Source organism: Pavona decussata, unplaced genomic scaffold (assembly GCF_977016875.1).
Source record: "Pavona decussata unplaced genomic scaffold, jaPavDecu1.1 SCAFFOLD_136, whole genome shotgun sequence".
NCBI lineage: Eukaryota > Metazoa > Cnidaria > Anthozoa > Scleractinia > Agariciidae > Pavona > Pavona decussata.
Genome location: NW_028145549.1, coordinates 722,837 through 744,569, shown reverse-complemented (window position 1 = coordinate 744,569; position 21,733 = coordinate 722,837). Strand labels below are relative to the sequence as shown.

Sequence of the window (21,733 nt, the reverse complement as noted above, 5' to 3'; positions counted from 1 at the left end):
ATTATGATGATGTACATGTCAACTCTGTATTCCCCAAAAGAAACAGGCTCTTCTTTTGTTCTGTAGTGGGTGTTTGTCCTAGTCATGAAAAAGGACCCGCAAAATAGGTCGGCCTGTACTTTGGTTAACAGAACACACACCTTGAGTCCTCACAAGAAGGTGAAAAAGGAAAAAAACTGAAGAACACTATTTTCTTTATCACAAAGAACTTTAAGAGATGCTAAAAAAACCCATAAAATAAATTTAAGATACTTACATTAAACACCAAAGGCTTTTTTTCAAAGTACACTTGAAAAATCTACATATAAGTCAGATACAGTGGTGTGTACATTACACACAGTGTGTGTTCTTCATGTAGAATTGTAGTGTGTAAACGACTAAAAAAATTTTTTTTCGTTAATCTAAGTATCGTTATGGTTTTCTTGGGCACTTCTTAATGTGCTACAAGGCAAAAAGATAATTTTTTTCGAGGTTCTGTTTTTTACCTTCTTGTGAGGACTCAATATGTGTGTTCTATGGACCAACTTGTGGGGACTCTTCAGGGGTCCTCATTATGGTGGTCTATTTTCAAAGAACTACCTATTTAAGGGGACTTTTTCCGTGGGGACTCGAAAATGTCCCCATAATTTGAACAGTCCCCACTTTCCTGGTGTGTTTACATATGAATGTCCCCGTAAGTTTGCAACGGTGAGTGCACACACACACACACACACACACACACCCAAAATAATGCCTGTTCTGCAACCTATAGTGGAAGTCAGGCTAAAACGTTAAATTAATTTCCGCGTGGTATCTCTGCAACGTAATTTATAAAGTGCCGTTCAGTTACCTGCACGTGCCAGCAAAAGCCTTGCTTCTGTGTCCAGAAAAGAATCCCACACTTTATAACTTTTAAGGTGTGCCTTTCTATCGTGACGCAATGATAATTTGCCGGATTGTCTGAGCTTGCTCAGCTTGGACCACAAATTCCGCCAACAACTTCAGGGTAACCACAATGGATGGCCCATGTGGTTTGTGAATCTAAGGTCCGCGTATATTGCGTGACAGTTGTGTCATGCGAGGTATTTCGGCGACGTCAAAAGGTTCAATGGTCGTTTGGCGGCTAGAGGTAAACTCGTCTTTTCTTCTTGTGAAAAGGGTTTTTAAGGTACGATAAGCCATATAATCAGTTAAAGTAACGACTAACCTTGTTTGTGATTTAATTTGTTTAGTAAAGTTAACGTAAATAAAAATATTCTATGTGGAAATCAAAACGCACTAATTTATATGCAAATTTGTCGATGTTGTAGCCCTAAACCAAATTACGTGTTCGTAACTAAAATTATATTTACTAACGTTAAACCTGTCCTAATTCTAGCGATTGACTTTATTGAACATTGTGCTATGAAAGAATACCCAGAGTTTTGAATTGTTTGTTGGAAAAATCAAAATTAGCGAATGTGATGTGAAAATTGCTTGCCCTCCTTTGAAGGTCAAAAGGTCAACTTTTGATGATAAATAGCATGTTCAAATAGCGCTCCAAAAATTTATCGTTTCATTTACCCAAAAATTTTATTTCATCAAATCGTACACGAAACATTGCTTATTCCGATGAATATAGTCTTGGTTGACAAAGCCATGTACCAGGATGCTTTTTTTGCGGTTGAAGTTTTCATTATTATGGCATGCTGTAATTCCGCTAGAAACGGTTAATTTTTAAAATTTGGCCAAATATTCTGGATCACATTGAATGTACATTTGACAGCGTGAAAGTGTGAGGGATTTAGTTTACTTATGTTCAATTGCTTCGATTTTTATGTTACTCCTTCGTAATTTCAAGACGAGCGGCCCATACATTAGTGACACTTTTAAGTCGGTTTTACCCGCTCACAGGCCACCAAAATGAAAAAGTCACTTGAAAGGTAAAACAATTATCGAAACAAACTGAAACATGTCTTTCTACAAATGGTTTTAGTAGTCCTTTATTATGACAAAGTTTGGCGATTTTCGATTTTTCTATCTTGCATGGTCGTTTGTTTCTTTGCATTCCTTAACTCTTATCACTCTGATTTTCTTGGCAGGATAGCAGTAATCCTGAGACTCTAGTTAACATGGTAGTTTTGTCACAGCATCTGGGAAAACCACCAGAGGTAACTGAACTATGTGAACTTAATATTGAGTGGATTGCAAGTAATTGTGTTCTCCAGGATGTCCTGGTTAAGTAATGACTTTACTAATTACCATTTGTTTCGATCAGGTTTCAACACGATATATTTCACAGTTAAAAGACGGACACCCAAATCACCCTTTTACAAAAGACTTTCAAGCAAAGGTATTCTATGTTTATCTTTTGTGCAGTTTGATGATTATACGAAAAATGATATTTAGGAAAGAATAGTAAAATTATTGCCTTTATGCTTCATAGTGACCAAACAAAAAATTCTAGGCTACAGAGAGGCTCTTGGTAAGCTTGGTCAGTTATTCAGGTCATTAAAAATGATTCCACAAGCACGTGTTGAATATTAAACAATTGTCCTGCGAAATCACGTAGAATTTCGCCTGATTCGAAGGAGACGAGCCCGTCCGTTGACCGGGTATGCTACACAAAAACAAAAAAATGACGTCCATATTGAACAGCTCACCGCGGACCAAAAAAAATGTAACAATGTAGGAATGTAAAAATGTAATGTAACGATGAAGTGAAATGATGAGCTCAAGCTTGTGGTAAGTTTATCCGTTCTAAAAGACTTTTCTTTGTTTTTCGCCAGGAAAAAGATTTTGATCAGCTTGCCAGTCAGTATGCAGTCAGTGTACTACGGTGGCCCACAGGGGCAAAACACAACTCAATTGCTCTTCTGAAACACAACAATCTTTTCGAGAACACAACAGAATTTTCCAGAACACAACAATCTTTTTTAAAACACAACAAAATGTTCCAGAACACTAAAATCTTTTTCAAAACACAACGAAATTTTCTGATACACAACAATCTTTTTCAAAACACAACGAAATTTTCTGATACACAACAATCTTTTTCAAAACACAACGAAATTTTCTGATACACAAAAGCGAACTGAAACACAACAAAATTAAGTGAAACACAACAAAATTTCAAGGTACTGGTAACTAACCCTGACGCTGAAAGCGACCGGAAACTGGGACTAGCCCGAGACCTTGGCGCTCTCCTCTAGCCCGCCATGTTTTGTCATAGTTGTGGTGGTTGGAGAAGGGCAGATCACAAGTTTTGCCCAAAGTGCGGTATAAGTTTATCTTCATCTTCATCTTCAGCTAGTCAAGTGTCCACTTTCAAGAACTTTCTATCTCAAAAGTCGAAAGAGAGGCAAACCACCTTTAACTCCAAGTCCAAGAAAGCGAAGATGGACGAATTTGCAACCATAACCATCGGAATTGGTTCTGCATCGAGCGGCGTTTTCAAGCCCGTGAGAGGCAAGTCCCTTCCCCTAAAAGTCAAGAAACATGTCTCAGCCGAGACCATACTTGACGAAGCCTTGAAGAAACGAAGTTCTTACGACCGTACTTTCAGAAATGACAAGACTTATAAACTGTGCTTCCCGGATGGAAGCGACGTGACCACTCTTCCTGGAACAAAAGAGCCATTTACATTGGAAAAGTATAAAGAAGACCTAGGGAAGACTTATGCACGCATTACGTTGTTCTTATGCCCATTAGAAGATGCTTCGGACTCTGAACCCGAGCGGGCTTGCACGTCAGAATTAGAGAGCTTAAGTGATGAATGGTTGAATAACGTAGACCTAACTAATGATGACGCCGATTTATTCCCAGCATTTGACATTTTTCAGCGCTCTCCTATCACTGCATCCAGCACCACGGCTTGTGCCACAACCAGTGGATCTTTTACGTCTACAACTTCGACTGGAATCCAGTGCAGTTCTTCTGGTATGTGTTCCTAAGTTTTGAATTTGTCCATGCATATCATGTTTTGATTTCATTTTGTAGATTTGTCACCTCTTGGTGTATATGCTTTATGGTTATTTGATCGGATTGCGTGTATAATTTACGACACTTTCATATTAACGTTCCCTTTGACTAGAAGTAACTGCAATGTCGAGCTCTGTATTCATTTCTGTATTTCAATTAAAAGAAATAATATGCTGTGGAGTTTATTTCATACTTCATTTTGTTGTCACTGAAGTGTCCTCTAAGTTAGGTTGCTTTCTGCTTGCCATCTTTCCCACCCAGATTAGATGTAAATGACGGTCACGTTTAAATAAATATTGCTGCTTTTGTAGGTTCTGTCCCTGTGAACGTAAGTCAAAGTATTGGATCAGTTACCAGAGCAGATGATATCCCTAGTGTTACATCAAATGCCAACCAAGTTGCTTCTTACTGTGATGCTGGCCAAGCTGCCATATCAGATAGTAATGATGGTTTTATCTCTGATGATGTCAGTGAACATGCCTCCTCAAGTGGATGCCCTGTTTCTGTTGGTGCAAGTCCGCTTAGTGATGTAAATGTACAGAGTGATTTTGATAATGGTATGTGCTAATATTATATTCTTTGCCACAAAAAATAATGCGTGGTAACCCGTATTTATACACTGTGTGGCTACATTCTGTTGTTTAATATTTACCATGTTTATTTAGATTAGTTACTGGTAACTAACCGATTTGTTTATAATTGAATCTTGTGTTTGTTTTTTTTCAGGTACTGCTCTTGTATTAGTCAAGGATGTGCTTGTACACCGATTCCAAGTTCTCAAAGACTTGATAGAAGAATTCAAAGCTTTGGACATCCCTTCCTGCAGTTATCACCTAAATCTAGTAATAATTAATGAGCGTGGTGAGATTGAAGAAGGGAGAGGTCTTGGTGTAGTGCGAGAAGTAATCACAATGTTTTGGCACCAGTTTTTTATGTCTTTGTCGACTGGTGCAACAGAAAAAGTGCCATCAGTGAGGCATGATTACCAGCGCCAAGAATGGGAAGCCATAGGTAAAATATTGGTGTATGGGTATTGTGAAATTAAGTATTTCCCAGTAACTCTTTCAGGTGTTTTCATGGGGAGTTGTTTGTTTGAGGAAAGGGATATTTCTGACAGTTTTCTTCTTGAAGCATTTTCCTTATACATAAGCAAAGATGAGGCAGAAACATTAAAACAGTGTAAGGAGGGCAAGTTAGAAGCTAATGATGATGATGTACTTGAAGTACTAAGTAGCTATAAATGTTACAAAAACCCAACGAAGGAGAATATAGAACTTATTATCACCCAACTAGCTCATCAAGAACTAGTACAGAAGCCCAAGTATATTTCAAATTGTTGGAAACCAATTATTTCTTCTCTTAAGAGTTTTTCACAGTTCAAATCACTAGACTCTATGACAGAAATGTATGAGACAAAGAAGCCTACAGGAAAAAAGGTTATCAAGTTATTAGCGGCAAACCTGCAAAACGAGTCCGAACGGAACAGTTTTGATCACTTGAAGCGTTACATAAAATCTCTTGGTGAGGTTGCTTTGAAAGCATTTCTTCAGTTTACCACAGGTAGTGATGTAATTGCAGTGACCGAAATAACTGTTTCCTTGAATGCACTTGATGGGGCACATCGCAGCCCCATAGCACGTACTTGTGGACCTGTTTTGGAAGTACCTACAACTTATCAGTCCTATAATGAGCTAGCAGAGGAATTTGCAAATTTGATTTCAAATAAAGAAGCGTGGGGCTTTACAATAGTTTGAGCCTTTCATATACATGATGATCCAGTTATTTGTTTACAGTCTGCACCTGTGCACTAAATAATGACGATAGCATAGTTTATATTTCAGGTAATTGTTGAGGACCATTAGTACGAGTTAATACAAGTATGTAAAACATCCAGTATTACAAACTAAGATAAGAATACTTTTAATTGTTGACCTTTTAAGTCCCAGGAGTGACCAATATAAAATTTCTCCCCAGAATATTCAATACTTGATCAATGGAGAAGGTTATGAGAATGAGTAAAATAGTGATCACACGATCTTTTAATAAATTCTCCATCTATGCTATAAGAAAAAGCATGGAGATCAGCAAGAAGTGTTTGTATGTGGAGGCTGGGGCTTGAAGGATTAAGATTGTTGACATTCTCATAAATCATCAAACAAAGATATTGTTGCATCTCATTCCATAATAAGGGGGTTTTCATTTGTTATGACTAGGTGGTCTGTAAAATTATGGGGCGTTTTAGGTTTTTGGGGGAAGCCCTGTTGGGGGTTAGTCTGTTTGTTTGTTTTGGCGAGCCTAAGAAATAACAATAATTATTGTTCGGAAGAGATAACAACAGATTTTGCCAACCCTTCTCCCCTGGTCATTTGTAATGAAAGCCCCTGTGTTGGTATTGTTTTGTTCTTATTTCATTGCTGGATATCATTGCTTCAGTAAGATCACAGAGAGAAAGCAAATTCCCAAGTTGCTCATTTACTTGAATCTTGATGACATTGTCTAGTTGAAATTTACTGATCATGTTCTTGTTCTTACATGTATGAGTACTTCCAAGAAAACAACACTTGCTGTCAAAAGACAACTGCTTTTTGAGATGTACTTGTAACCACTGATGATGGATAATTCTATTAAAAGATTTTAACATTGAGTCTGATGGGTAACTTTTTAGTTTTATTTGCACAGTAGTGAAATGGATAATACAAGGCATTAATCAGTCACAGTCATATGGTCATGGTATGGTTATATGGGTGTAATGGGCCTATATCAAAGTAAACACTTAATGTTTGACCCTGCCCCTACTGATATCGCACAGCTCTTTCTTGTTCGTTAAACATCACCTATGTTAGCTATTTCAAGGAGTTCTTTATACAGAGAGAGCCCCTCTTCAATACTGTGGGGTAGCTGCAACTCAGTGTTTTCTAGTACATATTCAAAGTACTCTTGGTAGATGCTTTTCTCCTCTTCATAGGTAAGGTTTTCCCTCATAGATTGGATTTCATCATCCAAGATCGGGTGAAGTAGACCATCTACCCCTTCATGCAGCTCTGGGAGAAAGAATAGTTCATCCGGTCTCCCACTGATAGTGTCATGCCTAGAGCCTCTTATTAAATGTGTGTTCCAGTGTTCTTTAACTTTGTCCAGGTCATCTTGAATTAATTGAGCAAAGCAGAACCAGAGGCATGCCATTTGAATCTCATCTCCAGGGTTAAAGACTTCCTGTTCCATAAGGTTTTTAAAGAAGTTAATCCACCAATCAGACCTGTTTCTTCTGTAAAACGCCCACCAGCCCTCAATCCTTTGGTTGGCCGGAGATGACCCATACTTGTGCGCTTCTGCATCTTGTTGAAATGTACATTGCATCGCTGCCATTACACCATTTTCTGTTCCACAGTCAGTCCTCAGTTTCACTGGACAGCCCCCTAGCTCTGCAACACAGTTTAAATAGAAATTGGCAATAATTTCTGGATGGTTGTTTGACCTTGTGACTGTTAGCCACATTATTTTTCGACTCCAGCCATCAATACACCCATGTATTGGAAATCCGTAAGGTTTTAATTTATCGTATCCGTCGACATGCCATTTGTAGTTTGGACCAGACGAGAAGTAACTTCTTCTTTTAAGGCTTTTTGCCTTTCTCTGTTCACATCCTTCTGGATCCAATTCCCTCATAAGTTCAGCTACGACATGTCTAGGAACTTGAATATTTTTTAGTCGTAAGGTATGCCACATACTTCTATATCCACCTTGGCAGCCTGGGCCACTAAGCTCATTCATGATTTGTTCCCGGACAACGTCCATGTCAAAAGATGGCAATCTTCTCCTTAAGTTCAATTGCTTCAACCTATTTTTCAATGTTCGTACACACATAGTAATGCCATGAAACTTAGCTAAAAATTCGGTGATAACTTCATACGTATATCCTCTTGAAAAGTAATATGTAATTATGCTTTTCTCTTCTGGATGATCGCTTACTGAACTTGAAGAAGCCATTTCAGATCAACATGAACGGTACAAAAATGGCGCCTTTGCAGTAACGTTGACCAGAGCTAGTCCCAGGTTCCGGTCGCTTTCAGCGTCAGCGTTAGTTACCAGTACCTTGAAATTTGTTGTGTTTCACTTAATTTTGTTGTGTTTCAGTTTTCCTTTGTGTATCAGAAAATTTTGTTGTGTTTTGTAAAGATTGTTGTGTATCACAAAATTTCGTTGTGTTTTGAAAAAGATTGTTGTGGGTCACAAAATTTCGTTGTGTTTTGAAAAAGATTTTTGTGTTCTGGAAAATTTTGTTGTGTTTTAAAAAAGATTGTTGTGTTCTGGACAATTTTGTTGTGTTCTCGAGAAGATTGTTGTGTTTCAGAAGAGAAATTGAGTTATGTTTTGCCCCTGTGGGCCACCGTAGTGTACGGTCTTGAAGATGAATAAGTCTAATTGGTGAAACGTCGTGTATTTGTAAACAAATAGATGAAAACTCCAAAAGTAAAACATTTAGTTACAATGTACATGTGGAATATCTTATCAATCATTTGTAGATGTCTTCATCTTTTACGTGTCATGTAAACCGTGGTTCCTTAGCATAAAAGTTTTTTTTTTCAGTGAACGACAAGGGCGTTCATAATTTTGTCACAACCATTAAAATCTGTCACATTGTATGACCCATAAATGTTATGCTCTCAAAACTAAAACACGCTAACTTTCAAGTGTAGCAAACTTTGTGAAAGATTGTGTTCTTGACGAACTGAGCCAAGCCGTTTCAACAATCGGCTTAGCCATTCGTTTGGTGTGCAGTGGAATAGCTATATTCCTTGATCTCCAGTGAATCAGCCGATCGATCGCATTCAAAAGCCGACTCCTGAGGAATCAAAATTAATGTTTATAATAATAGGGCATACAGAGGTGCCCCTGTTGAATAACTAAATATTGTACAGCTGGTATACGAGTAACAATTGCTTTAGAAGGGGACTGCAAAGGCAACAGAATAGAGAAAACGTTCGAAAAGATCTTTGCGGGAACAATAGGTGGTTCAATTGAAGCATGCAACTACAAAAGTGTAGTGCCACTCTAGTGCAGGAAAACACACCTGCAACCAGTGCCACTCTGGCCACAAAAATGTCAATTATTGTACCTATATAATAGCCCTTTTCACGGTTAACTCTGCTCATTTGAATTACAATGAAATCTAGCATGTATGTGAGGCAATTTCGGGCTTTTTTGTCGTTTTAGCCCGAAATTGCCTCGCATCTACGTTGGATAACATTGTAAGGCAAATGAGAAACATTAACCGTGAAAAGGGCTATTGAAGGAATCCAACCAAGATTATTATGGTATTGGTGGATTGCGTTGGCGCTATGTTGGTAGTAAAAACAAAAGAAAATTTAGTTTGCATAAAAATGGAAGTGAAATCCCAGAGGAGAAAAATCTTGTTCCATACCACCAACATGGCAGCCATGACGTAACGTGCAATCAACCTATTAGAAAACTTACGACCAGTAGTAATGTTTTGCTGGGGAATTTGCAACCAATGCAATTGTGTTACCCTCAATGCGGTGCAGTCCTTGCCATTCTGGTGGTAGAAAACATGCAAAATTTACCAGGGTTAATTTGTCACAGGCAATGGAAAACATCCAACCAATGTCACGCTAGCGTTGGATGACATGAATCAGTTACATGCCATTTCAATAAAACATGTACGCTGGTATTTCGGTGCATGCATTGGAAAGCATGTAGCTGCTGGTATGTTGCGAAAAGGTGTGTCAAGACTATCAAAGACATCACAAAATGCTATTTGCTTTAAAGATTTTATTTAGACCCAGAAGAATAAATGAAATATTCAAACTGAGAGTTTAATTTGGCCCTCTCGCCTTGAAAGGAGTGCATCAGGATCGAGTCGAAGTGTCTTCAAGAAGTCTTTCACGCCCGCTGTGGCCAAATCGATGTGATCGATCTTGTCAGCGAAAAGATTTTCTGCGGGAATGAAAAAGTTTGGAAGAATTCTTGTGTGCAGATGCTTCAGAAGCCTGTCGATAAACTCCTTGAAACGCGGAACCAGCATCCCTTGTGCCCAGTCTTCTGGCCGTTTTCTCTCGTCATTCAGATGGAGTAGGAGGGTCTTTAAGTGGTATGTAGCCAGTGGGTACCACCCATCCCTGGTTTTCGCCTTGAAGTATTTCGTCAGTTGGAGAACCTTTCTTCTGCAACCTCTATCGCCATCCATGTTTTTTATCATTTGCGTGTCGACTTGAGCGGTGGAAATTTGCCAAAATGCTGTGTTTGGGGATGGCTCCTTTTTGACTCTGGGCACAAGCTCAATGTTAGCGTTGGTGCCTATGGGGCGAGGGTTAGCGATTGGCTTGGGAGGCCACTCTGTGAGCTCAAGGGCAATAGTCAAGTCAATGCTTATGTAGCCAAATTCTGGCCACCGTATTTCAAAGGTGACAGCAGGCCCTCCTTCGTGAGGTCCTTTCTTGATCTCATTCTTCATTCCCAAGTCAATGATGGCTTTCTCCACCAGATCACGCAAATGACCTCTGACTTTGCTGGCATCGAGATGTTTGGTTCCCGGTATCTTAAATTTCTCCAGACAGGTTTTCAATACTGGCACTGCGTAAGCACGGCCGGCTGGCGTGTTTCCATCCGCCATAAGAGAGATCTTGCCGGTCCAGGAGTCATTTACCAATCCAAAATCGAACTCGTCAGGGTTGCCTATTTTCAGGCCCTCGTAGGTGGAGCCTTTCAATATGACTCTAAAATCGTAGCATTTGTCTTTGTCGTAGGTGGCCACCTTTGCCAAGATGTATGCAATTTTTTTGTACACTTCCTTTTTAACTTTGATTTTCTCTTCCACGTTGACTTGTAATTCTTTAAAAACCTTGTTGTTTAGGAAGTCCTTAAATTGCGCGTCACTTCCTGATCAAATTAAAGAGAAGTTAAGTCAGAATGAGTAATTATTAATGAATCTATTCTGTCAAGGACACTGCCTCGTAAATGCAGTTTTGAAAGTTTCTTGTGGAAGGTTATTACAATCTGTTTTTGGATCTACAGTAGAAGCGTACAGATGCAGAATTTGCCCAATTATGCACCTTTAAGGCGGGGTGGTTAATCTCTATCTTTGATTTTAGCTGTTTTCACTTTCATGCCTGGTCGGGTGGGTGATCGAGATCAAAGGAAGGACTGATAGCGGCTGGCAGTCGCGCATTTACATGCTGACGTCCGATCTCAACCCCACAGAAGAATTGTAAACCGCCATGAGTCTATGTGATATGTGCGGTATTTTTCTGTAACATTTTTGTGTTATTTCAAGAACAATTGCTAGGAATAATTCTCTGGAAGCAATGAGTGCCTTTTTGTCAACGTTGGATTTAATCAAATTTCTGTCGCAAGCTGGTAAAGTGGTTATATACTACAGCTCTACAGCGTAAAGCAAGCATAGAACCCCCTCTCCCCCTGTTTTTGTCCGTATTATTCAGTCTCTACCTGCAAAACGAGTAATTGTAATGAGAAAGCTAGTTACGTCTCAAAAATATTCCATTACCGGTTCGTTTCTCGGTTTACAAACCAGAGAAAGGGTGAATGGCGTTGGAAGCCATTTGCGGTCTTTCATTGGACAAAATACGTCACCTTGGTAAAAATCGTAAGTCAGTCGTCAGAGAATACTTGTCGTCCGATTCAATATCAGTGGCCTGTTTTGGTTCACGTTTTAATGCAATCGGGTAATTTACTAAAGTGATGATAAAAATACCAATTATAATTGGTCATTGGTCATAATTGGTGAACCAGCTATTTCGTGGAATTATTGTTGAATATTTTACAGTTGCCATCGTCGCTTCTCTTCTTGGCCAGCTGACTATATTTCGTTCGATAAACAAGTCACCTGAAGGGTATTATTTACAAATAATTAACCAACAAACTAAAGATTTTACGTCTAAATAGCATACCTGGAAAGACAACTTCACTGCGTCCATTGGTGCCAGCAGGGACCAATGTTACGGCACATAAAACCACGAAGGAAAGAGCCTTCAAAACCAACACCATTTCCAGCTTCTGGAAACAACAAGAAAAGAGTGGTTATGGGGGTAAGGCATTAATTAACAGTCATAATGACATTCTCGATCTAAATCGAAAGCTCGTAGCTCTTTTCATACTTCTTTTCGCGTTCTCTCGAGTCAAACTTCAAGAGTATGTTTGATGCTTTCAAAGGATATTTTTCTTTGTTTTTATCCAAATAACGGGATTGACATATTAAAACCGTTACAGCGGCCGTGTGCAATGGTGTTAGCTTCAAAATGTTGAACGAAATGGAATTTTTTTCCTTACATTTATTAACAGAGCCAAATGGAGTTAACATTGTCTTAATTAAGTTCTGGTATATAGGTATACATTGATTTCTCCTTGTACATAGTTCTTATTCTTTGTTTATATATTTCGTGTTTGTAAAATTTTAAATGTTGTGTATAGTAGGTCCACATCCGTCCCTCGCCTGCCAATCCCCTAAATGACCTACTTATCAAATAAAGTTCACTTACTCACTCACTCACTCACTCACTCACTCACTCACTCACTCACTCACTCACTCACTCACTCACTCACTCACTCACTCACTCACTCACTCACTCACTCACTCACTCACTCACTCACTTTCTGTGATACTTAAATCTTGTCGCTAGTGATTTGCCTTTTGTTTTAAACAACGATCATTTGTGGGATTCAAGAACACCATTAGTGGAGAAATTAATCACTTGAAAGCACACTTCCCAGAACGTTTTTTTCCTTAGATTGGACCGAATGGTAAAAGGAAACTGCCTATCTCATTCTTACTATAGCGTGTGCAAGCGCGGTTTAAATAATCCTAACACTCGTTTGTTTTGTTTTAAAATTAATGCTTAGCAGTTGTAAAGGAATTAAACTAAGTAAAACCTTACCTTTTCTTGCCAATATTTTGTCTGTCTTTGGAAATATCGCCTTGTCTCTGTGGGCTGAATAGATAAATCAATTATTTCTTTAGTCTGAACAATGACCAGTCCACACGAGGGGGTAATCTGTCAGTATCTACTCAAAATCTTGAATCAGCCAATACTATTGCTGTTCGTTTCTCGGATCTTTGAGCAGTCAGGTATCGTATTGTGGGTTCACAACGCTCGAGTACTACACTTTAAAACTCTGTCAAGCAGAAAATAGACAAAGAGCAAAATAAAAAAAGTAAAAAGTCACGATAAAAAGAAAATGAATTGATAAAGAAAGAAGGTCAGAGCACCGGTGTCGTCAAAAAGGTATAAGTTTATAAAAACTCTTGAAATCAAACCGAAAATATCCGAAGTTCAAGTTTAATGGTTTTAAACGATATTTTTCGTTCTTTTTATCCAAGAAGCGGGATGGACATATATGATTTTTGTTAGAGACGCCGTAAGATTTATCCCTGTGGGTGTATTTCAACTGGTGCAAAGTGGAAGGGCAAAACTAGCGTACTTTGCTAACCAAAGCGCCTACTCTTTTATAAGTACAAAACGAGCTTTTTTAACTTGTCGTGCAGTTAACATGAAAGCAATAATAATTTTTTTCTTTGTGGTGACATTCGCTCCAAAATGTTTAACGAAGTGGAAGTCTGTTTTGCCTTTTATTCATTGGCAGGGCCAAATTGAGTTAACATCGTGGTGATTATATCTTTTCGCTAGAAATTTGCTTTTTTGCTTGTGGGATACAAGAAAACCCATTAGTGGATAAATAAATCAATGAAAAACGCACATCCAAGAACACTTTCTTTGCATTTGTCAATTACGCTGAATCGAATGGAAAAATGAAAGTGCGTATCCCATTATCCCATTCTTATTACAGCGTTTACTAGCGCGGTTAAAATAGTCCCGTCACTCGTTTGTTTTGTTTCCTTATTGATACTAACCAGTTGTAAAGGAATTAAGCTAAGTAAAACCTTACCTTTTCTTGCCAATATTTTGTCTGTCTTTGGAAATATCGCCTTGTCTCTGTGGGCTCAAGAGATAAATGAATTATTTCTCTAGTCTGAACAATGACTAGTCCACGTAATGACCTGCCAGTCCACACGAGGGGGTAATCTATCAGTATCTACTCAAAATCTTGAATCAGCCAATACTATTGCTGTTCGTTTCTCGGATCTTTGAGCGGTCAGGTATCGTATTGTGGGTTCACAACGCTCGAGTACTACACTTTAAAACTCTGTCAAGCAGAAAATAGACAAAGAGCAAAATAAAAAAAGTAAAAAGTCATGATCAAAAGAAAATGACGGTAAAGAAAGATGATCAGAACACCGGTGTCGCGAAAAAGGTATAAGATTTAAAAACTCTTGAACTCAAACAGAAAATATCAGAAGTTCAAGTTTAATGGTTTTTAACGATATTTTTCGCTATTTTTGTCCAAGAAACGGGATAGACATATATGATTTTCGTTAGAGACGCCGTAAGATTTATCCCTATGGGTGTGTTTCAACTGGTGCAAAGTGGAAGGACAAAACTAGTGTACTTTGCTAACCAAAGCACCTACTATTTTATAAGTACAAAACGAGCTTTTCTAACTTGCCATGCAGTGTACATAAAAGCAATAATAATTTTTTTCTTTGTGGTGACATTCGCTCCAAAATGTTTAACGAAGTGGAAGTCTGCTTTGCCTTTTATTCATTGGCAGGGCCAAATTGAGTTAACATCGTGGTCATTATATCTTGTCGCTAGAAATTTGCGTTTTTGCTTGTGGGATACAAGAAAACCCATTAGTGGAGAAATAAATCAATGAAAAACGCACATCCCAGAACACTTTCTTTGCATTTGTCAATTACGCTGAATCGAATGGAGAAATGAAAGTGCGTTTCCCATTATCCCATTCTTATTACAGCGTTTACTAGCGCGGTTAAAATAGTCCCGTCACTCGTTTGTTTTGTTTTCTTATTGATACTAAGCAGTTGTAAAGGAATTAAGCTGAGTAAAACCTTACCGTTTCTTGCCAATGTTTTGTCTGTCTCTGGAAATTTCGCTTTGTCTCTGCGGGCTGAATAGATAAATCAATTATTTCTCTAGTCTGAACAATGAGTCTCCACGCAATGACCTGCCAGTCCACACGAGAGGGTATTCTGTCAGTATCTACTCCAAATCTTGAATCAGCCAATACTATTGCTGTTCGGATTTGCGGAACTTTGAGCAGTCAGGTATCGTATTGTGGGTTCACAACGCTCGAGTACTACACTTTAAAACTCTGTCAAGCAGAAAATAGACAAAGAGCAAAATAAAAAAAGTAAAAAGTCATGATCAAAAGAAAATGACGGTAAAGAAAGATGATCAGAACACCGGTGTCGCGAAAAAGGTATAAGATTTAAAAACTCTTGAACTCAAACAGAAAATATCAGAAGTTCAAGTTTAATGGTTTTTAACGATATTTTTCGCTATTTTTGTCCAAGAAACGGGATAGACATATATGATTTTCGTTAGAGACGCCGTAAGATTTATCCCTATGGGTGTGTTTCAACTGGTGCAAAGTGGAAGGACAAAACTAGTGTACTTTGCTAACCAAAGCGCCTACTATTTTATAAGTACAAAACGAGCTTTTCTAACTTGCCATGCAGTGTACATAAAAGCAATAATAATTTTTTTCTTTGTGGTGACATTCGCTCCAAAATGTTTAACGAAGTGGAAGTCTGCTTTGCCTTTTATTCATTGGCAGGGCCAAATTGAGTTAACATCGTGGTCATTATATCTTGTCGCTAGAAATTTGCGTTTTTGCTTGTGGGATACAAGAAAACCCATTAGTGGAGAAATAAATCAATGAAAAACGCACATCCCAGAACACTTTCTTTGCATTTGTCAATTACGCTGAATCGAATGGAGAAATGAAAGTGCGTTTCCCATTATCCCATTCTTATTACAGCGTTTACTAGCGCGGTTAAAATAGTCCCGTCACTCGTTTGTTTTGTTTTCTTATTGATACTAAGCAGTTGTAAAGGAATTAAGCTGAGTAAAACCTTACCGTTTCTTGTCAATGTTTTGTCTGTCTCTGGAAATTTCGCTTTGTCTCTGCGGGCTGAATAGATAAATCAATTATTTCTCTAGTCTGAACAATGAGTCTCCACGCAATGACCTGCCAGTCCACACGAGGGGGTATTCTGTCAGTATCTACTCCAAATCTTGAATCAGCCAATACTATTGCTGTTCGGATTTGCGGAACTTTGAGCAGTCAGGTATCGTATTGTGGGCTCACAACGCTTGAGAGCTACGCTTTAAAACTCTGTCAAGCAGAAAATAGACTAAGAGCAAAATAAAAAAAGTAAAAGGTCATGATAAAAAGAAAATGAATTGATAAAAAGAGATGATGAGAACACCGGTGTCGCGAAAAAAGTATAACTTTGTAAAAACTCTTGAAATCAAACCGAAAATATCCGAAGTTTAAGTTTAATGGTTTTAAACGATATTTTTCTTTATTTTTATTCAAGAAACGGGATAGACATATATGATTTTCGTTAGAGAGGCCGTAAGATTTATCCCTGTGGGTGTATTTCAACTGGGCCGGTGCAAAGTGGAGGGACAAAACTAGTGTACTTTGCTAACCAAAGCGCCTACTCTTTTATAAGTACAAAACGAGATATTTTAACTTGCCATGCAGTGTACATGAAAGCAATAGTAATTTTTTTCTTTGTAATGACATTCGTTCCAAAATGTTTAACGAAGTGGAAGTCTGTTTTGCCTTTTATTCATTGGCAGGGCCAAATTGAGTTAACATTAGGGTGATTATATCTTGTCGCTATAAATTTGCTTTTTAGTTTGTGGGATTCAAGAAAACCCACTGTTTAATAAATAAATCAATGAAAAACGCACATCCCAGAACACTTTCTTTGCATTTGTCAATTACGCTGAATCAAATGGAAAAATGAAAGCGATATCCCATTCTTATTACATCGTTCACTAGCGCGGTTTAAATAATCCCGCCTCTAGCTCGTTTGTTTTGTTTTTTTAATTGATGCTAAGCAGTTGTAAAGGAACTTTTAAAAACTAAGTAAAACCTTACCGTTTCTTCCAAAGTTTTTGTCTGTCTCTGAAAATATCGCCTTGTCTCTGTGGGCTGGAGGGTAAATTAATTATTTCTCTAGTCTGAACAATGGCTAGTCCACGCAATGACCTGCCAGTCCACACGAGGGGGTATTCTGTCAGTATCTACTCAAAATCTTGAATCAACCAATACTATTGCCGTTCGGACCTCGGATCTTTGAGCAGTCAGGTATTATATAGTTTGTTCAATACACACGAGTACTACACTTTAAAAATCTCTGAAGCCGAAAACGGGCTAAGAGCAAAATAATACAAAAAAAGTAAAATACAAAGTCTAAAAAGTAGAAAGATGATCAGGGCAGCGGGGTCGTGAAAAAGATTTGTCTTAAAAACTCTTGAAATCAAACAGAAAGTATCCGAAGAGTAAGTTTATATGATTTAATACTCAGAATAAAACAAATAAGGATTATAGAAGCTGCGAGGTTAAGCGTTCCTGTATTGACATCACAGCCCTACTATCCCCAGTCTCCCTCCTTGCGCAGTATCATATCAAAGCATCAAATTTCACTTCCGGTTGGGTACGACTCAAATAGACGATGAGAAGTCCAAAGACTACTGCAAAGCTGACACAACGTAATATATTTTAAAACAATATTTCGGCTGGCCAAACCAGCCTTCTTCAGTAACATATAAACCTGAAGAAGGCTGGTTTGGCCAGCCGAAATATTGTTTTAAAATATATTACGTTGTGTCAGCTTTGCAATATTCTTTGGACTTTTCATCGTCTATTTTTCAAGTTTGGCTGATTAGATCTCCTGTGAGATCTAACGTACAAGCAAGCAGAATCTTCGTTCACGGCTTTTGCAGTTTTTAAAATTTTCATACGACTCAAACGCCGGGAAGAAAATTTGATAACGAATTATTATTTCGATTTTTTATACGAGGACAACGTTAACATTTGATCAAGCAAATAAAGAAATCTGTCATACAGATTTTAAGTTGTTAAGACGGAGAGGATTAAAAAGTGAAGCAATGTTCCCTGTATTTACAGGATTGATACAAAAACGTGCAAGGATAGGTCTTCTTAACGTACTGTTCCTCATATGAAGGCCACCTATCGGAGCACCTCTTGTGCCTGTTCCAGAGGCGGACAGATTTCTGGCTCTCATCGGTTCAAATCCGTACCAGAACAGTGTGAGCACCTCGATGGTTTTTAGACTTAGTGTGTCGTTTTAAGGCGGCAGATTTTGTTACAGGTCCCACACATTACCTATGTAAACGCTGCACCGGTTAAAAATTTACAGGGTTCCGAACTATACAAAAATTACACAAATTTGAACTATGGTTGGTGCAGTTTGGATCTGTCGCAAATTGAATCACCTATTTTTGGTTTCACTATGGATGGTCAAAAAACGTATTTGTTTCTATGGAATCCTTAAAAGACGGTTGTTAACAATAACCTTTAATAGTAGTGCAAAAAAACTAGTATTAAGGACGGTGCCTACTAATACCGAAGTATTTTTGCGCAGTTTATGACTATGCGGGAAAAGCAGATCTTAGCAAGGGCTACTGGAATCCAAAAAGAAAACTGTGGGTAACCACGCATTTTTCAGAGATAACTAAGCAATAATATCTCGAAAAAGCGCAAAAAAATTTAAGGCAATGTATGGGATTTTTTCCTAACTTGAAGCTTAATTATCTCTGAAAAATGCATGGTTACCCCCAATTTTCTTTTGAGATACCAAAAACATTTGCTAAGTTCTGTTTTCTCCGTATAGTTTTAAACCGCGCAAAAATATTCCTGTATTAGTTGGCACCACCCATAGGAAACCCGAGTATCTCGAGATGCGCAGAACGTATGCGCAGTAACAATAGTAAGCACCGTCCTTAACTATGTTTGGCTGCGGATGGCTAGGATGGAAGTGAATTGCAACTTGGAAAAATTGGTCAATTTTTTCAAGTTCTTCCTATGTAGTTAAGAGAAGTCGCTAAAAAATTGGTCATGGTTTGTTCTTCCTAGGACAAAAACCTTAATATTTTCCTGCTGGTGTTGTAAGAGCAATTTCATGTTACAAACCAGGTTCTTTGCAAAAATATCTATTTGAAAAGTTTTGAGCAAAGTACATCAAAACCGCCCTGGCAGTGGCCCTTTAACGGTTCTTCTCTTGAAGAAGAATATCTTGGCTTACCGTTGTCCAACGCTTTCTCAGTGATATCAAGAAAGGCAATACAATTTGCTAAGGCTTTATCCGTATCTGATTGGTGTGGCAATCATTGGTTGCAGCTAGCAAAGCTCTAACAATGTAGTGCAGTGAGCAAAAACCGGATTGGTATTTAGATAAAACTAGCATTGTTAGAGATAAAGTAGTGATGGACTTGGTGCTAAACAATTTTATTCGAGGACTTTAGCCTGACGACGGGCAATACGGAAATCGGTCTGTAATTATTTGATGAACGCTTAGTTTGGTCATCTAAAACAGATAGAGAGCTGACGTCTTGATCGTAGGCCTTCGTCAGAGCGAAGGCTTGATCAAGAGCGAACGCTTTGCTCTGACAAAAGGGTTAATGCTCTGGAACGTAGCACTCAAATCTATTCACGGTGACTAAGTTACTCTATCAGCGTCTTTTCAAGCCAAACCTTAGTTTCCACGCCGCCACCGATGTAGCACCAAGATTTCAATAATTGGGTGTCACAAGAGCTCTTTTCTAGTCATCCGGAAATCTCCGGGGGCAGGGGCGGGAAGGGGTGGGGATGGTCCTCGGAAATTTTGAATTAGACCCCTAAAAGAGACCAATCTGGGCGTGGCCAAAACACAGACAAATAAAAAATGCAGTGCCATTTCTCGTGCAACCCTAAACGAGACCTTCAAGGCTAAATATAATGGCGAGTTGCCCAGAACATTCTAAGTGAGACCAATGGCGAATGGAACCTGTACTAGGTTTTTTTTAGGAATTTTTTATGTACTAGGTTTTTTTTTAGGATTTTGTTGAGTCAATGTAATGCGCAGATGAAAATTTCTTGGATTGATATTTGCGCAATACAAATCAATATTATTATTATTATTATTACTATTATTATTATTATTATTATTATTATTATTATTATTATTATTATTATTATTATTATTATTATTATTAAAATCCGAAATTTACACCCCTAAGCGCGACAACGAGCATCCCGCCTTTTTCAAATGAGAGTCCCCACCCCTTCCTGCCCGGAAATATACCTCTTTCGAGCGAGAGGTTGAATAGAGAAGTCGAGAATTGAGACAAAACGGATCGAAGTGGCAAGTTTTATGAATTTAGGGTGAATATTATTCATGCCAGCTTCCAGTTGTTCAAAGCTCAACTTATCTAATCTTGGGCTAAAGTGAACTTTAACTAAATAACTAAATAAATCACTTTAAGTGTCAATGTATTAAGCCGGCAGGACACTACCAGAAAGACTTGGAATTTAGAAGTGTTGGTTTCTGAGGAGAGGGGGAAAATCAGAGTCAACGTAGAAAAAACCTCTCGGAGCAAGGAGTAGACCCAACAGCAAACTCAACCCCCATGGGACGCCGACTCCGGGAATCGAACCCGGGCCACATTGTTGGGAGGCGAGTGCTCGTACCACTGCACCATACTTGCTCCCCCAAGTTAAAGTTTGATTGCTATTCAATATAGATTTGTTCCAAAAGATTTGTGCGCATTAGTTTTAACGTAGATTTCTGTTTATCATTGGCTTGAAATCAGCTTTTAAGATTACTTATAGGGAAGGAAGGTCGAATTTTTCTCAAATAATTTTTTTTAGATAATTGTTGAAACAAGAAAGGGATGCAAAGTTTTGTGAAAACAGGCGTTAGAAATCTTAAAAAGAACGCGAGCTATCTGTAAAACAAAGTTTTGTAGGAAAAGCGGTGAGCGAGTGAAGGTGTCATAATCCAATTTATGCGGGACTGTGTTGAGATATTACGCGGCAAAATTTACCCGCGATGTCGAATTACCGGCAAATTTGCATATTTTTGTCTACATCGTAATCATCGCATGTCACGGCGTTGTATGTAAAATTTTACTGTGAAACAGCGTTCCATTTTGGATTCAAGCATTGCGTAAAAGGCTGTTATGAAGACAGCGAAACTAGGAAAGTCGCCTTGGGTGACAGTTAAGAAAAGACCGGGCCCAAAGAAGGTCGAAAAATCATTTGACGAAACCAAAAAACTTCAGCTGGCGGAGAGCGACAAGGGTTCTTGGTACAACCAGTCAGATTTTCTATAACTGCCTCGGCAGCAGAGAAATTCGAGGACGATAAATCGGATAGTAGAGAGTCGAACATCAGTTCGGAGTCCGAAATCGAAGATGCCGGCGACAATCCAGCCACTTTCGCCGTTGTTGACCGGCTGAAATTAAGCAGCGAACCCTCGTGTACTGATAGCGGTGAGAAGTGCGTGTCTCGTGTCAACTCCGCTGGGGCTGCCAGTTTCATGTTCTGCGTCTATCTGCCGTTTTCTTCTTTGTTCTGGTTTCGCCGGTGGCTCTCTCGCGCCAGACTTAACTTTTCCCATAAAGAAATCGCTTTAAAATATTACAGTAGCACTAAATGCTTTACAGAACTCCCAAGGGAATGCTTCTTTGTGTTTGATTGGCCGGCGGCGTGAGCGCGTTGACAAGTATTTTAATGAGGTGCGAAAACTCGCAAAATGTTTCAAGGCCGAAAACACGGCTTTTATTTTTGCGCGAATTCCCCATCTTCAAATGGATTAATAGGGTATGTAGATTTGCCAGATTTCAACGAAATTGGGCCAAAGTGGTCATCAGATATTAATGCA

The 21,733-nt window shown here is 38.6% G+C and overlaps 5 protein-coding genes across 7 annotated transcripts in view; 2 read left to right on the top strand and 3 right to left on the bottom strand.

The window, feature by feature from the left end:
* LOC146467441 (coatomer subunit epsilon-like) overlaps positions 1-2,312 on the top strand; it is a 63,800-nt gene extending 61,488 nt beyond the window's left edge. Inside the window, exons 8-9 of the mRNA XM_085125963.1 lie at positions 2,061-2,129; positions 2,237-2,312. Of these exons, the coding sequence (XP_084982089.1) occupies positions 2,061-2,065 (5 nt within the window). The 3' untranslated portion in view covers positions 2,066-2,129; positions 2,237-2,312. The remainder of the gene's footprint in view (positions 1-2,060; positions 2,130-2,236) is intronic.
* The window catches only part of LOC146467438 (cyclic GMP-AMP synthase-like receptor 1), an 88,122-nt gene extending 73,205 nt beyond the window's left edge, over positions 1-14,917 (bottom strand). Inside the window, exons 1-2 of the mRNA XM_085125947.1 lie at positions 14,884-14,917; positions 13,858-13,911 (exon numbers count right to left, since the gene is read on the bottom strand). The gene's annotated coding sequence lies outside the window, so the exon portion shown is untranslated. The remainder of the gene's footprint in view (positions 1-13,857; positions 13,912-14,883) is intronic.
* Positions 2,914-6,584, top strand: LOC146467440 (uncharacterized). Its single transcript, XM_085125937.1, has 3 exons — positions 2,914-3,897; positions 4,251-4,496; positions 4,666-6,584. Exons 1-3 carry the CDS (start codon positions 3,177-3,179, stop codon positions 5,691-5,693), a joined length of 1,995 nt encoding a protein of 664 aa, XP_084982063.1. The 5' UTR covers positions 2,914-3,176; the 3' UTR covers positions 5,694-6,584.
* LOC146467439 (uncharacterized) lies at positions 6,727-9,565 on the bottom strand. The gene has a single exon (XM_085125953.1). It carries the CDS (start codon positions 7,924-7,926, stop codon positions 6,763-6,765), a length of 1,164 nt encoding a protein of 387 aa, XP_084982079.1. The 5' UTR covers positions 7,927-9,565; the 3' UTR covers positions 6,727-6,762.
* Positions 9,713-17,580, bottom strand: LOC146467437 (cyclic GMP-AMP synthase-like receptor 1). 3 transcript variants are annotated; one of them, XM_085125940.1, is made up of 6 exons: positions 15,910-15,951; positions 14,884-14,937; positions 13,858-13,904; positions 12,849-12,902; positions 11,865-11,970; positions 9,713-10,836 (listed from the first exon to the last, which is right to left on the bottom strand). In XM_085125940.1, the coding sequence occupies exons 5-6, from the start codon at positions 11,959-11,961 to the stop codon at positions 9,761-9,763; spliced, it is 1,173 nt and encodes a 390-aa protein (XP_084982066.1). In that variant the 5' UTR covers positions 11,962-11,970; positions 12,849-12,902; positions 13,858-13,904; positions 14,884-14,937; positions 15,910-15,951; the 3' UTR covers positions 9,713-9,760. The 3 variants fall into 3 exon arrangements, with proteins under 3 accessions (XP_084982066.1, XP_084982070.1, XP_084982067.1); XM_085125944.1 differs by lacking the exons at positions 12,849-12,902; positions 14,884-14,937; positions 15,910-15,951 and adding an exon at positions 16,945-17,580 and having other exon boundaries at positions 13,858-13,911; XM_085125941.1 differs by lacking the exons at positions 12,849-12,902; positions 15,910-15,951 and having other exon boundaries at positions 13,858-13,911; positions 14,884-14,904.
* Between the last annotated feature and the right edge of the window lie 4,153 nt (positions 17,581-21,733).

Coding starts and splice junctions, on each gene's coding strand:
- LOC146467440 (XM_085125937.1), top strand. CDS start 3,177: ATGTTTTGTCATAGTTGTGGTGGTTGGAGAAGGGCAGATCACAAGTTT. Junction 3,898..4,250: donor AATCCAGTGCAGTTCTTCTG/GTATGTGTTCCT, acceptor CTGCTTTTGTAG/GTTCTGTCCCTGTGAACGTA. Junction 4,497..4,665: donor ACAGAGTGATTTTGATAATG/GTATGTGCTAAT, acceptor GTTTTTTTTCAG/GTACTGCTCTTGTATTAGTC.
- LOC146467439 (XM_085125953.1), bottom strand. CDS start 7,926: ATGGCTTCTTCAAGTTCAGTAAGCGATCATCCAGAAGAGAAAAGCATA.
- LOC146467437 (XM_085125944.1), bottom strand. CDS start 11,961: ATGGTGTTGGTTTTGAAGGCTCTTTCCTTCGTGGTTTTATGTGCCGTA. Junction 10,837..11,864: donor CAGTGAAGTTGTCTTTCCAG/GTATGCTATTTA, acceptor TAATTTGATCAG/GAAGTGACGCGCAATTTAAG.